General features: G+C 27.6%; 1 protein-coding gene across 1 annotated transcript in view; it reads left to right on the forward strand.

Annotated features, from left to right (window-relative positions):
- The first annotated feature begins 585 nt into the window (after nt 1-585).
- LOC121391217 (ankyrin-1-like) overlaps nt 586-16,716 on the forward strand; it is a 38,704-nt gene continuing 22,573 nt past the window's right edge. The window contains exons 1-11 of the mRNA XM_041522917.1: nt 586-729; nt 3,323-3,418; nt 4,290-4,388; nt 6,322-6,420; nt 7,125-7,223; nt 8,248-8,304; nt 9,757-9,837; nt 10,494-10,597; nt 11,017-11,035; nt 11,566-11,664; nt 12,263-12,361. Coding sequence (XP_041378851.1) covers nt 586-729; nt 3,323-3,418; nt 4,290-4,388; nt 6,322-6,420; nt 7,125-7,223; nt 8,248-8,304; nt 9,757-9,837; nt 10,494-10,597; nt 11,017-11,035; nt 11,566-11,664; nt 12,263-12,361 — 996 coding nt within the window. The remainder of the gene's footprint in view (nt 730-3,322; nt 3,419-4,289; nt 4,389-6,321; nt 6,421-7,124; nt 7,224-8,247; nt 8,305-9,756; nt 9,838-10,493; nt 10,598-11,016; nt 11,036-11,565; nt 11,665-12,262; nt 12,362-16,716) is intronic.

Here is a 16,716-nt window from a genome sequence, read left to right on the forward strand (position 1 = left end):
AGTTGGAAAAAATATTTTGTACTCATGGTTATTCCAAGAATTTTGAAAAGCGACAATGGACTTCCTTTTAACAGTCAAGATTTTAAAGTGTTCATGCAAGAATATGGAATCAATCACAGAAGAGTGACACCATTGTGGGCCGCAAGCAAATTCCGAAGCAGAAAATTTTATGAAGCCATTGTCAAAAGTGATAAAAAAGTGCTCATGTAATGAAGAATGACTGGAAGAAAGAAGTCAATGTATTTTTTACTAAATTATAGAGCTACGCCTCACTTGACGACAAACGAACCTCCATCTAAATTGTTGTTTAATAGAGTCATAAACACAAAACTTCCAGAATTGGTAAAGAACAAGATCATCCAGTTAGAAAGAGAGATAAAGAAAAGAAGTACACATGAAAGAAGATGCAGATAGAAGAAGAGCCAAAGTGTTGGAGTTGAAAGTAGACGATGTGGTACAATGAAACAGAGGAAAATTAATAAATATTCAACAACATTTGATCCAGTTCCATTCAAAGTAGTGAGAGTGAAAGGATCGATGATAACAGTAACTCGAAATGGAAAGTATCTTACGAGAAACAAATCAATGTTAAAGAAAGTTAAAGTCAGTGGAAATGTAACAGATGATGAAGATAGTGATTATGATATAGAAGATGACAGAGATAAACAAGAAAGTGATGAGCAAGACAGAAATGAACAAGATAGAGACGGAAATGAATCAAGGTATCCTGTGAGGAACAGGAAACGTGTTCACGATATGGACAGAACATTTACGATTATTGATAACAATTTGTGTGAGTTATTTACATTGGTATTTGTGACATATTTCATTATTTCATTATGTTATTTGAGTTATTATTTTATTTTGAGAGAAAGGGAGATGTTGTAATGTTTATTATTATTGTTATTATTATTTGGTCACGTGATTAGTTTGACCTCGTGTTGTTAATATCTAACTTTGTGAATTGAGTTATCTTGAAGAATCAGATTGTTGGCATATCAAACAATATTATAGTGTCAGCATTGATTTGCTCATGTGAAGTATAATATGGCTTCCACAAACACACGTGTTTGTCCATCAGTTTTATCAAACATGAAATGAATGATACCGATAATAAAAAAATTATTGTGATATTGGTACCATACTGATTCATATATCAGTGCAACACTATTAACATACCTTGCAATGACCATGAGGTGAGTATCACAACATTCTACAGACTACACTACCATCTTCTGATAACAGAAGTAATCATAAACAGTATAGGTACAACATATGTCACTAGATCTTAACACATAGTATACATATGTATATATATAAAATATTTCGGATATAAAGTATTTGGATATGCAAGCCACCTAGTTGCTAATACTAGTACTCACCTTACATTTAAAATATATTCATTGCATAAAACCCACGTGTCTGTGTGTAGAGTATTTCCTTTTTTGTAAGAGCAAATTTATTAGCTACAAGAGTATAGTGGTTTTACCTATATTTATATGATTTAAACTTTTATAGTCCAAATGTATTTTAACTGTACTGGCTCTCTCTTCAAACTGTAGCCTTTTTATTGATTTCATTCGAGATTACATTCCTCATGGTCAGTGGTATCTCCTATAACTTTAGGTAAAATTTGTTCTTGTGGGTCATATCATATAGAAAATGACATCAAAAGAAACAGATGGTCATCAGGAGACCACCTAACTTTGAAATTTTGAATTTGGTTGAGTTGTTAGAAAGTTATGATAAACTTTTTTTTACTGGCAAGGTGAACACGAATAGACTATAGTTAGACAGTTTGTTAAATTGACAAATTCCTTTGAAATTTGTGCTTATTTTGACACTAACAAATCAAAGTTATAACTGATGTATGTAGTATCAATGATAAAGTTTAAAAGGAATCAAAATAAATTCTACTTTTGATATTCTAGATATTATCTACCACTTGAAATAGTTCCCTCCACATATCCTGTTAACAATATATACATCCTGTGACTCTTACAAGGAATATGCAAGTATATGGTTTTATTATTTTTAAGTACAAGTTGTACAATTTGCCCTGTTATATTATCATAGGTCATTAATTAGGTGAAAAAAAGGAAAATTTGGGGGCGGGTCACATGTTGAAAAGAAATTGATCTAAATCACCAAACTGATAAAAAGGGTCAATTATGACTAAATTTTGCTTACATAGAGTGACTCACTGTCCTCTCTTGTAACCAGTCAGGATTCTTGAGGGAATTTTTTATTCGAGTCATTGTTCAGTATGTATCATTCACGTTTCTCAGACGTCAATATCTTCTTAATTGCAAGTGTGGGCGAAGCATATGTCTTTTTTAATTAAGTGGGTGTGTCATATAATCAATGCCACAATGTCTATTACTACTGTTAGTGGTCAGTTTTATGCCTTTGGCTTAAACTTGGCATACTGTGAGGTTTGTTATTGTTGTTTTACTAAAAATTATAATCTTATCTGATGTGTGGTTATATCTTTGTGTATAAATTTGGTTTTGTTTTTTTCATCCTATCTTGTGTATTTAGCTCATTAAGATGGAAAATAATGATTTTATAATCAAATAAATTGAATTGAGAAATTCCAACTTTCTGACAATAATGTAAAAGTTGAGTAAAATCAACACATATTAAATTTACATAAATCACTAAATAAATTTTAAAGTAAGAAATAATTCTGTATCTGTTTTGAACTCTTTGTTGTCCACCATTTTGTCCTGCTGGGTGTGTGTGACTAGTCTTGCATAGCCAGCTCCTCTCTTAAAATGATACAAGACAACTTAATAACATGCTTAAAATTTTTGGCAGAAGATTTCAATTTAAGAGTCTCTGATTTTCTAGCTAAGTGAGATCTGTCAACGTTGTCACTTGAAAAGTAACAATTAAATAAATAATCATTTCTTTGAAATTTACTCTTACTATCTAGTGTGTCAGTGATATTGTGAAGTGTTAAAAAAAGTTTGTAGTAATGACTTAAATGGTCCTTATAATTCCATTTCATTAAACAAATTAATATCATAATAATGTTGTTAATTCTATAGTGTTTTATTTAATTATTATCACTGTCTACATGATGTTACATGATGTTCAAGTAAACTTGTATTATGTTAGTACATGTTATTATCAGTTAAATATTAGTAGATAAAACAGGAGTAGACTATGAGTAAAGTACATGTACATTATATACATGAATACATGTATTGATTACATATCATCAATGTTGTCTAGTAATATATATCACTGATATAGTTCTAAAATATACTACTATCAGTTATTTCATGTATAATGTGTGTCTCACTCTTTATATTAGGAGGAATACCTTGTTGAGGCAGCTCATAATGGTGATCTTGATGTAATAAAGAGTGCCATAGAAGATGGCTCTGTTCATGTTAACACTATAAATGAAGTAAGTCCATGTTATACATATAATAATTACTGACTTATAGATATTGTTTAACAATATGCATTAATATGACAAACAGTTATAATGATGTTCATAGAAATAGTAATACCAGATTTATAGTACAGGGTTAACATTATACTATCAAGAATGACACCATATTGATGTGAACTGTAAAAAATGTCACAATTATCTGATAAACAGTTCTATATTGTACATGTGACTGTGTTATATGAACCTGATATCTACAAATGGTATTTATTATCTAAAAGATACATGTAGATTTAGTACAGTGTGATTAAATTATATGATACATTCTCTGTCTCTACTTAGTATGGCAGGACTATGTTACATCATGCTGCTAATAATGGACAGATTAATATCATCAGTTGTTTGCTTTGTATTAGTGCAGACCCCAATATACAGGATAAGGTAAGTATTTGTAGATAATGTTATAAGTTACAAATTATTATAGTAATGTACTTAATATCATATGATAAGTACATGACTTTTATGTTTATATTGTTACATTTGACTATCACAATAAACTATTGTTTATAGTGTCAAATATCACTGCAATTATATAATGTACAATAAATTTATTTGATTGAAGATTGTTCATGTTAACTTTGTGCTTTGAATATAATTATATGGTCATAGTGTACATACTGCAAGTGTATTTGTTATGACTTCACAATTTATTTTAGAGTTTTGAAAGTGGTGTAGTTTATTATTAAAGACAGTTATATGTAATTTTATATTAGGTAGACATAATCTATGATGAAGTAACTTTAACAGAATATGAATGTTATGTTGTATCATTCGCTTTTGCCATCCAATTTTACTAAAGGTGACAATAATGTTATATCTTATTTAGAATGGCATAACTCCATTGCACTTAGCATGTTCCAATGGTCATGATAAAGTAGTACAAGTATTACTAGACCATGGTGTTCAAGTGGATGTTCAAGACAAGGTCAGTAACATATCATTTGTTCATTTTAAGTTAAGTAGCACAACAGAATTTAATAATGTTACTTTGGTCATAAAAACACAAATGAATTTGATAATGTGTTTATGAAAGTGTTAAGTGTCTTATAAAATGAGTGATGGTATTATCCTTACTACAATACATTTGTAGATGTAGTTGTATTTGGAATTCAATTTATATTTGCATTAATACTATGACTTAGTGTTTATTTATAAGCCTTAGATGTGTGGTTTAGTATGTTAAAATGGTTTTTTTATAATTTTAGCCCTTATAAATGATTATACTAAAAATTTTCCCTCATGACATTTATTTCTTCTATATATATATATAGGATGGTTTTACTGCAATCCATGTTGCATCACAGAAGGCTACAGTGAAATTGTGGAAATGTTACTAAAGGCTAATGCTAGGAGAATGCAAAGTACTTAAGTTATCTTGTGTACAACAAAACTGGTCGTTTATTAAGATAATTACTGTAAATACCTTTTTGTTCATTTGTATGTAATTGAAGCTTTTTAACCTGGTATTAAAATCTACAAGTAGGTGTTATTTCAATATTTATTTATATAGCTTTGGCCACAAATACAATGTTAACTGCTCTTTACATCTCTTCAAATTACTTGTTAATAAAATTATAACTTGTGAATTTAAATCTTTTGTTAATAGTCAAAGTGTTTAGTAATAACAAATAGATTTGAAGTGTCATTGTTGCTAAGCTTGCAATGACTGGTGATAATGTACATACTGCAAATGTAGTTGTTATGACTTCATAGTTTATATTAAATTTTTGAGGTGTAGTTTATTATTAAAGACAGTTATATGTAATTTTATTTAGGTAGACATAATCTATGATGAAGTAACTTTAACAAAGTATGAATGTTCTGTTGTTATTCACTTTTGCCATCCAATTTTACTAAAGTTGACAATAATGTTATATCTTTTAGAATGGCCAACTCCATTGCACTTAGCATTTCAATGGTCATGATAAAGTAGTACAAATATTACTAGACCATGGTGTTCAATTGATGTTTTTAACAAGGTCAGTAACATATCATTTTTACATTTAAGTTAAGTTATATATACAGAAATTAATAATGTTACTTTGGTCATAAAAACACAAATGAATTTGATAATTTACATCTCTTAAGTGTATATAAAATGATGATGGTATTATCCTTACTACAATACATTTGTAGATGTAGTTGTATTTGGAATTCAATTTATAATGTTAATACTATGAGATAGAATGGCATGTAAAATTTAGATATTTGAAGTGTTTTGTTGCTAAGCTTATAAATATATTTATATATAATTACTTTTAAAATAGTTTATTATGACTTCATTATATTATATTAAATTTTTTAAGTGTAGTTTATTATTAAAGAAGTTATATGAAATTTTATATTAGGTAAAAATAATGCTAGGTGATATCCTAACTAAAAGTAAGTTTCTTATATACACGTTATTTTGTTTATTCAGATAATTTTTGTTAATCCTATGTGTTTTTTAAAGTTTTTTTTAACCTGGCCTTACCTTTAGCAAATGCAATTAACATTGCACTTTTATGTTCTTTTGGCCACAAATAAAGTAGTTATTGAGCTCTTTACATCTAACATGTTACTTGTTCACTTGGATTTAAAATTAAAGTGTTTAGTAATAACTTATAGATTTGTGTCATTGTTGCTAAGCTTGCAATGACTGGTGATAATGTACATACTGCAAATGTAGTTGTTATGACTTCATAGTTTATATTAAATTTTTGAGGTGTAGTTTATTATTAAAGACAGTTATATGTAATTTTATATTAGGTAGACATAATTTGATGAAGTAACTTTAACAGAATATGAATGTTATGTTGTATCATTCACTTTTGCCATCCAATTTTACTAAAGTGACAATAATGTTATATCTTATTTAGAATGGCATAACTCCATTGCACTTAGCATGTTCCAATGGTCATGATAAAGTAGTACAAGTATTACTAGACCATGGTGTTCAAGTGGATGTTCAAGACAAGGTCAGTAACATATCATTTGTTCATTTTAAGTTAAGTAGCACAACAGAATTAATAATGTTACTTTGGTCATAAAAACACAAATGAATTTGATTGATGAATATGTGTTAGTTAAAGTGTTTATATGAGTGAAGTATTATCCTTCTCATTATAAAATGTAGTTGTATTTGGTAAATTTATTTCATTAATACTACAATACATTTGTAGATGTAGTTTTGTAATTTATATTTATATACATGTATATTGGAATTCAATTTATATTTATATTAATGCTTATGTGGTTTGCATCAAGTTTCAACATTTATTTATATAACCTTACCTGGCCGCAAATGCAATGTTAACTGCTCTTTTATCACGTTTAGCCCTTTCAAATTACTTATTAACAAAATTATAACATGTTAATTTAAACCTTCTATATAATAAATTAAAGTGTTTAGTAATAAGAGATAGATTTGAAGTGTCATTGTTGCTAAGCTTGCAATGACTGGTGATAATGTACATACTGCTAATGTAGTTGTTATGACTTCATAGTTTATATTAAATTTTTGAGGTGTAGTTTATTATTAAAGACAGTTATATGTAATTTTATATTAGGTAGACATAATCTATGATGAAATAACTTTAACAGAGTATGAATGTTATGTTGTATCATTCACTTTTGCCATCCAATTTTACTAAAGGTGACAATAATGTTATATCTTATTTAGAATGGCATAACTCCATTGCACTTAGCATGTTCCAATGGTCATGATAAAGTAGTACAAGTATTACTAGACCATGGTGTTCAAGTGGATGTTCAAGACAAGGTCAGTAACATATCATTTGTTCATTTTAAGTTAAGTAGCACAACAGAATTTAATAATGTTACTTGGTCATAAAAACACAAATGAATTTGATAATTTGTTTATGAAAGTGTTAAGTGTCTTATAAAATGAGTGATGGTATTATCCTTACTACAATACATTTGTAGATGTAGTTGTATTTGGAATTCAATTTATATTTGCATTAATACTATGATCTTTTAAAGTTTTACATATAAAACTTAGATGTGTGGTTTAGTATTTAAAATGGTTTTATATAATTTTATATGCTTATATACATGATTATACTAATTTGATGTTTCCCATATAATAATTTATGTTCTGTATAGAGATATATTATAGGATGGTTGCTAAGCTTACTGCAAGTTGTCATACTGCATCACAGGAAGGCTACAATGAATTTGTGGAAATGTTATATAAAGGCTAATGCTAGGATTGATCTCACAAATTTAGAATGGCATAAAGTAAGTTATAAAGTAGTACAAGTATTTGTACAACTGAACTGGTCATTTATTAAGATAATTACTGTAAATACCTTTGTGTTCATTTGTATGTAATTGAAGCTTTTTAACCTGGTATTAAAATGGAACAAGTTGGTGTTATTTCAACATTTATTTATATACTCTTACCTGGCCACAAATACAATGTTAACTGCTCTTTACATCTCTTCCAAATTACTTGTTAACAAAATTATAACTTGTGAATTTAAAACTTTTTTTATAATAATTAAAGTGTTTAGTAATAAGAAATAGATTTGAAGTGTCATTGTTGCTAAGCTTGCAATGACTGGTGATAATGTACATACTGCAAATGTAGTTGTTATGACTTCATAGTTTATATTAAATTTTTGAGGTGTAGTTTATTATTAAAGACAGTTATATGTAATTTTATATTAGGTAGACATAATCTATGATGAAGTAACTTTAACAGAGTATGAATGTTATGTTGTATCATTCGCTTTTAGCATCCAATTTTACTAAAGTTGACAATAATGTTATATCTTATTTAGGATGGCATAACTCCATTGCACTTAGCATGTTCCAATGGTCATGATAAAGTAGTACAAGTATTACTAGACCATGGTTGTTCAAGTGGATGTTCAAAACAAGGTCAGTAACATATCATTTGTTCATTTTAAGTTAAGTAGCACAACAGAATTTAATAATGTTACTTTGGTCATAAAAACACAAATGAATTTGATAATTTGTTTATGAAAGTGTTAAGTGTCTTATAAAATGAGTGATGGTATTATCCTTACTACAATACATTTGTAGATGTAGTTGTATTTGGAATTCAATTTATATTTGCATTAATACTATGACTTTTTGTTTTGACATGTAAAGCTTAGATGTGTGGCAAATGTATTTAAAATGCTCTTTTTATATAATTTTATATTTATATACATGATTATACTAATTTGATGTTTCCCACATAAATTTATTTCTTATATATTATATATATATGGTATATTAGGCTACTGCATGTCATTGATCTCACTTTGCATGCAAGAAAATGCTACATGACATTTGGAAATTTTGTTACATTTGTATGTAATTAAACTTTAGGATTGATAAAATAGAAAAGTGGTGTTGTTTCATTAATAAATGTAAGTTATCTCATGTACAACTTATAACTGGTTATTTATTAAGATAATTACTGTAAATAGTGTTCATTTAGTATGAGATATAATTAGAGCTAAGTTTTTGACTGGTGATAATGTATATTAAATGGATTAGTTGTTATGTTATTATATTAATTTTTATTTATATAACAGTTATATGTAATTTACCTGGCCACAAATCAAATGTTAACTAGCTCTTTACATGTTCTTCCAAATTACCATCCAATTTTACTAAAGGTGACAAAAATTATAACTTGTGAATTTAAATCTTTTTTTAAAGTCAAAATAAATTTAGTAATAACAAATAGATTTGAAAGTCATTGTTGCTAAGCTTGCATTAAGTTACTGTTGATAATTTAATAATGTTACTGCTCATAAAATAGTTGTTATGACTTCATAGTGTTATATTAATGATGGTTTTGAGGTGTAGTACATTTGTAATTAAAGAAGTTATATGTATTTTTTATTTATGATCTTTAGACATATCTACCTTGATTAAATAACTTTAACAATATTAACTTCTGTTTATCATTCGCTTTTGCCTTCCAAATTACTAAAGTTGACAAAATGTTATAACATGTTAATTTAAAACTTCTATTGCAATAGCATTAAAATGGTTATAATAAGAGATAGATTTGAGGTGTCATTACTAGACTAAGCTTTCAATGGATGTGATAATGTACATAACATATCAAATGTAGTTGTTATGACTTCATAGTTTATATAAATTTTTGAGGTGTAGTTTGGTCATTAAAGACAGTTATATGTATTTTTTATATTAGGTAGACATAATCTATGATGAAGTAACTTTAACAGAATATGAATGTTATCCTTTGTATCAATACATTTTTAGCATGTAATTGTATTTGGTGACAATAATATTTATATCTTATTTAGAATGGCATAACTCCATTGCACTTAGCATGTTCCAATGGTCATGATAAAGTAGTACAAGTATTACTAGACCATGGTGTTCAAGTGGATAATTCATGAAAAGGTCAGTAACATATCATTTGTTCATTTTAAGTTAAGTAGCACTACACAATTTAATAATGTTACTTTTGTCATAAAAACACAAATGAATGTAGATTGATAATTTGTTTATGAAAGTGTTAAGTGTCTTATAAAATGAGTGATGGTATTATCCTTACTACAATACATTTGTCATTTGTATGTAATTGAAGCTTTGGAATTGGTATTTATATTTGATTAATGCTATGTTATTTTAAAGTTTTATTTATATACCTTACCTGGCCGCAAATGCAATGTTAACTGCTCCTTTTATCGCTTTTCCCTTTCAAATTGCTTGTTAGAAAATTATAACATGTGAATTTAAATCTTTATATAATAATTAAAGTGTTTAGTAATAACAAATAGATTTGAAGTGTCATTGTTGCTAAGCTTGCAATGACTGGTGATAATGTACATACTGCAAATGTAGTTGTTATGACTTCATAGTTTATATTAAATTTTTGAGGTGTAGTTTATTATTAAAGACAGTTATATGTAATTTTATATTAGGTAGACATAATCTATGATGAAGTAACTTTAACAGAATATGAATGTTATGTTGTATCATTCGCTTTTGCCATCCAATTTTACTAAAGGTGACAATAATGTTATATCTTATTTAGAATGGCATAACTCCATTGCACTTAGCATGTTCCAATGGTCATGATAAAGTAGTACAAGTATTACTAGACCATGGTGTTCAAGTGGATGTTCAAAAACAAGGTCAGTAACATATCATTTGTTCATTTTAAGTTAAGTAGCACAACAGAATTTAATAATGTTACTTTGGTCATAAAAAACAAATGAATTTGATAATGTGTTTATGAAAGTGTTAAGTGTCTTATAAAATGAGTGATGGTATTATCCTTACTACAATACATTTGTAGATGTAGTTGTATTTGGAATTCAATTTATATTTGCATTAATACTATGACTTAGTTTTGACATGTAAAGCTTAGAGGTGTGGTTTAGTATTTAAAATAGTTTTATATAATTTTATATTTATATACATGATTATACTAATTTGATGTTTCCCACATGACACATTATTTCTGAGATTATATATAAACATGTTTTACTATCACATACTTGTATCACCTAAAGCTTGTGTGATCTTGTAAAAATGTTACCTGTTGTTTAAATTAGGATTGATCTCGCAAATAAAGTAAGTTATCTCTTGTTTACTGAACTGGTGATTTTTTTAAGATAATTACTGTAAATACCTTTGTTTTCATTTGTATGTAATTGTAGAATATAGCTGGTATTAAAAACATATATGGTGTTATTTTAATATTTATTTATAGCCTTACCTGGCCACAAATACAATGTTAACAAGTTTGGTACATCTCTTACTAAAATTACTTGTTTTAAAATTATAAAGAAAATTTAAACTTTTTTTAATATTCTATAAATGTTTAGTAACATGAATAGATTTGAAGTGTCATTGTTGCTAATTTTGCAATGACTTTTGATAATGTACATACTGCAAATGTAGTTGTTATGACTTCTTAGTTTATATAACTTGTCATTTTGAGGTGTAGTTTATTATTAAAGACAGTTATATGTAATTTTATATTAGGTAGATATAATCTATGATGAAGTAATTGTTGCTAAGAATGCAAAATGTTCTGTTGTATCATTCGCTTTTGCCATCCAATTTTACTAAAGTTGACAATAATGTTATATCTTATTTAGGATGGCATAACTCCATTGCACTTAGCATGTTCCAATGGTCATGATAAAGTAGTACAAGTATTTCATTGCCATGGTGTTCAAGTTGATGTTCCAGACAAGGTCAGTCTTTAAGTTACTAAGTTATTAAACTGAAAAGTCCACCTAATATTTTGATATGTTAATTAATAACAGATGAGTGGGACTAAAATTCCTAATGAGTAGGAAGAATAATGACTTTTTGATTCATGCAGGCTAATGTTACACCAAACCCTGTCAGCAGTACAACCTGGTTTCCAATGTTTTAAAGAAATTAACAAAAGAAACTCAGTATTTTAGTAGTCACTTTAACCCAGTTACCATTGTCAATATATATGTGCACTTATTCTAAAGACTTTACAACATTAGAGTCACTCCCATAATGATTAATTGAGAGTACAATATATTAGGATAAAGCTGTAGGGTGATTCTGTCTACATATACATGATATATATATTATGTTACAAGTACATGTACTATTAAAATTAATTTTGTTGAATTTGCAGATGTGCACTGATGCCCTTATCTCTCCATGTATACTCACAAACATGTTTAATCATACACAAATGTAACAAGGTTAATAACATTATAACATATGTTAAAGAAAAGTGTGATGTCAATTCAGATCTCTATTAAAATACAATTTTATTATAATATATCATGTATTCTCTATTGTATACAGAATGGTGACACAACATTATACAAAGCATGTTCTAGAGGTGATGATACCACTGTTGATCTTTTAATTAAAGCTGGAGCTAATGTTGATATTGTTAATAATGTGAGTTTATGACATGACAATCTATAATGTTTAATTTATTTTTTAAAGAGAAATTAACAAAATAGCTAATTCTTAAGTAATAATTTATACAACTAATAATTCATAACAGCCAGTAAACATCATTATGATCTCATAATGATAAGATCACAATACATTATAGGAGTGAACAAGAAAGTCTAAATTTGACCAAACATGCTTAAATCCTAGACTGATTGCCTGAGTTAGAAGAACTATAGATTGTAAATTAAATTGTCAATTTATTTGAGTAGAAACTGTCAAAAGCTCATGTTTTTCTAATGTAATCTTATAACAGCTTCAATACATTATATAATGTGTGTTAAAAGCAAAAGTAAAATTTCTCTGACTCCGTTTCCTCATTTTAGTGTGCAATAACACATTAACATATTGTTGTGGTACTATATCCTCATCTTACTTATATAATTGTTTACAAGATCTATCTATTACTTATAAATAAATTATTATCAGAATAAAGGATATGTGTATTAATGTGATGATATAGTTATTTACAAGGTTAAAGTTAATGTGAAGTGGACTTGTATGCAGTACATGTATAAAGCAAGTATTTATGTAACTCATTGTTTTTAGACTTTGTATTGTATAAATATAGTTATGCAGTTATACCTTTTTACAAAATAAAGACTTTTTAAATTCATGGAGTCAAGACTTTCTTTGCAATCATTCACAAATGGCTGACTGGAAAAATGCCACATGACTGAGTGTGGTCTGTAAATATAAGCTTATAGTCAGGGTATTGAGCAAAACTGACAATTTCTTAAGGTAGCTAGCCCTGACAATTGATTCCTCAGATTACCTAAAGTAGTTGGAGCTGTTCTGTCAGAGGTTCATTTTACTTAACCAATTGATTCTCGTTATATTAAGCTTTGAGGCATGTCAAAACTTGATGCAGCTGTCATGAGTTAACTAACCTGACATTATCTCTTTGACAAGTGTATGTCTTGTATTCTACACAATATTTGTTACAAACTGTATATGTACACTTACATGTATACCAGTTACACTTTGACATACAAAATATAATACATTATCCTCCTTTAATATTAATTTAGTTTAATTGTAACATATACATGATTATACTCACTATTTAATTTGATGTTCCTCAAATGACAATTTATCTTTGTATATATACAGGGGAAGGCAAGACTCCTCTCTTTGTTGCATCAGAGAAAGGCTTCAGTGAAATTATCCAATTGTTACTAAAAGCTAATGCTAGATTGATATACCAAACAATGTAAGTTGTCTCTTGTAAGTAATTATTGTATTTCTTTGATTAATACTTTGATGTTTATTCAACTCATTAAAACAAGGCAGTTGTTTATTTAATATAGTTTATATCACTATAAAAGTTGATTAGATGATTTAATCAATATATATGGTTATATAAGCCAAATGTAAAGTACAAATAATAATAGTTTTATTCTAATGTATGCATCCAATTATCTAAACATTCCTAATGTACCTTAATATTGATTGTATAACAATATATTGTTAATCAACCAATTAATGTTTGTAATGATTACTCTTGCCTGACAAAAATAAGAATGTTACTGTTTGTACATGGTTTTTGTTACTTTATAAACTTTGAGAGTCACTTATAACAAATTATAACTGGTCCATTTTAAATGTTTTGTAAATATAAAAAAAGGGTTACTAATCACAGATGCATCTCATGCATTAGAGCAAGTTACTTTTGAGAGATATGTTTCTCTGATAAGCTTGATTTCTTAAGCTACTATAGAAACTACCTTGATTTCAATTCACTCTTATTTTGTAATGCTTTAAGGCATATCAAAATGTATGAAATCCTTCATCATAGAATACAGCACACATCTACAAGTAACACATCCACTTTAATGTGACAAGTACATTTACATTTACTATACACATATCTACTACAACCTATACATGTATATTTACATGTATACTAGTTTTCCTTTGATATTTAAACACACACACATGTATTATTTTATTGTTAAATTTTGTTTTATAATATTTCCTATGATATATGTTGTTACTCTTTAGATGTAACATATACATGATTTATATTCACTATTTAATTTGATATTCCTCACATGACATTTATCTCTGTATATATATAGGATGGTAAGACTCCCCTCTATGTTGCATCAGATGAAGGCCACAATGAAGTTGTACACCTGTTACTAAAGGCTTAATGCTAGTATGGATCTGAAAAACAAAGCAAGTGTTTTCTCATCTTCAATTATATTGCTTCTTAATTAATTTTTGTATTTCATCAATTACTGCAAACGTGATGTTATTTGCATGTAATTTGAAACATTTTAAACCTGGTATTAAAACTTGGGATTACAGACATGTTTTCAATCTAGACTCTTTTTGTTAACACTTAACTGGCCATAAATAGAAATATTAACTGTTTCTTTTCATCACTTTGTCAACACTTCTGTTAATTTTTTACCAAACTATAATTTGTCTTTTGAAAGACTTTTATAATAACAAAAGTGGATCCTATTTATACCCTACGTTTGAGACATGACTGTTACTTCAAGCAACGTTTTTTCTAATAAGCTGTGCAACAACTATTTATAATACAATCTTTTTACGTGTTATGTGTGCAGTGACATAACACTGAAAAGTTGACAGTTTGAATTTTAGAGTTGTAGTTTACTATTAAACAACAGTTTATTTATATTTATAATTTATATTAGATAGACATAACATATTGATGAATATACACTTTTTACAGAATTAGTTGTACTATGTATTCTAGTTATACTGAGTGACCTGATCCTTTCACAATCTTTATTTAGTTTTAACATATATCTTCTTTTATTACTAATTAATTTAAATATAACATGATTGATTATGGTCACTATTTAATTTGACATTTCCTTACAAGACATTTATTTCTGTATATATAATAGTATGGCAATACTCCTCTGTATGTTGCATCCAAGAAAGGCTACAATGAAGTTGTTAAAATTGTTACTAAAGGCTAATGCTAGTATGATATAGCAAGCAATGTAGTTGTCTCTGTAAGATAATTATTATATCTCCTATTCAATACTTTGATGCTCATTCAATCAGAGCATTTAACCTGCCATTAAAACAAGGCACTGATTATTGAATGTAGTTGTGTCACTGTAAAAATTGAGTGGCTTTAATTTATCCAATACATGGTTATGCAAGTTGAATATAAACTAATCATAATACTTATTTTTATTCCTAATGTACTATGAGATTATGTAAACAATATATTTGTTAATCAACCAATCAATGTTTACAATGTGTTAAGACTTACCCAACAATAGCATACAAAATACCACTGTTGTTTTGTCACTTCATTGCCTTTTAGAGTCACTTCATAGCAAATTATATGTTGTTCATTTTAATTTTTTTAACAGTGACAGTGTTCAATAACCACAGATCATATGATGCATGGTATCCAGTTGCTTTTGAGTGATGTTTTCTCTGATAAGCTTAATTTATCTTAAGTTGCTGTATTAAACTATTTGAATTTCATTTTACTTTTAATATATTGATGCTTTGAGCATATCAAAAAATTGACACGACTCTCCTGAGCTAAACAATTTATCATATGGAAACACATTACACATCTATATGTAATACATCCACTGAAATGTTTTAAGAAGCACTGTTTACTTTTATTTTACACATATCTACTACAACCTGTACATGTACCTTCTATTTTTTACATGTATACCAATTTTCTTTCATATAAACACACAAACATTTACTACTAATTTAGTTTTGTTATTATAACATTTTCTATGATGCTACATATGTCTGTTGTTACTGTTTATGTACAAAATTATATTCATTATTTAGCTTGATATTCCTCACATAACATTTAGCTTTCTCCTTACATATTATATAGATGGCAAGACTCCTCTTTTTTGCTGCAAATCAAAGAAAGGGAACAGTGAAGTCGTACAAGTATTACTAAAGGCAATGCTAGTATTGATATGGCAAACAAAGTAAGTTGTCTACATACAATTGTACTGATCCTTCCATCAAGATAAATTTTGTGTTTTCTTACTTTAACTCCATGTATTTGTTGGTATTTATTTAAGATTGTTGAGCTGTTGTTAAAGCAAGGAAGTGTTTATATTCAAATGTAGTATTGATTTATTGAGTCATAGCTGAAAAAATTACACAAACATTAACTGTTGTTTGTTAATCCTTTCTTGTCTTTCCAGAATCATCTTATTACAAACTGTAACTTGTTGTTTTGAATCTTTCTAAATAGTGAAAGTGTTTAGTAATGACAGATGCACAATTTTTGAAGCATTTGATCAGTTTGCTTCAAGCAAAAT

Source organism: Gigantopelta aegis, unplaced genomic scaffold (assembly GCF_016097555.1).
Source record: "Gigantopelta aegis isolate Gae_Host unplaced genomic scaffold, Gae_host_genome ctg1962_pilon_pilon, whole genome shotgun sequence".
Lineage (NCBI taxonomy): Eukaryota > Metazoa > Mollusca > Gastropoda > Neomphalida > Peltospiridae > Gigantopelta > Gigantopelta aegis.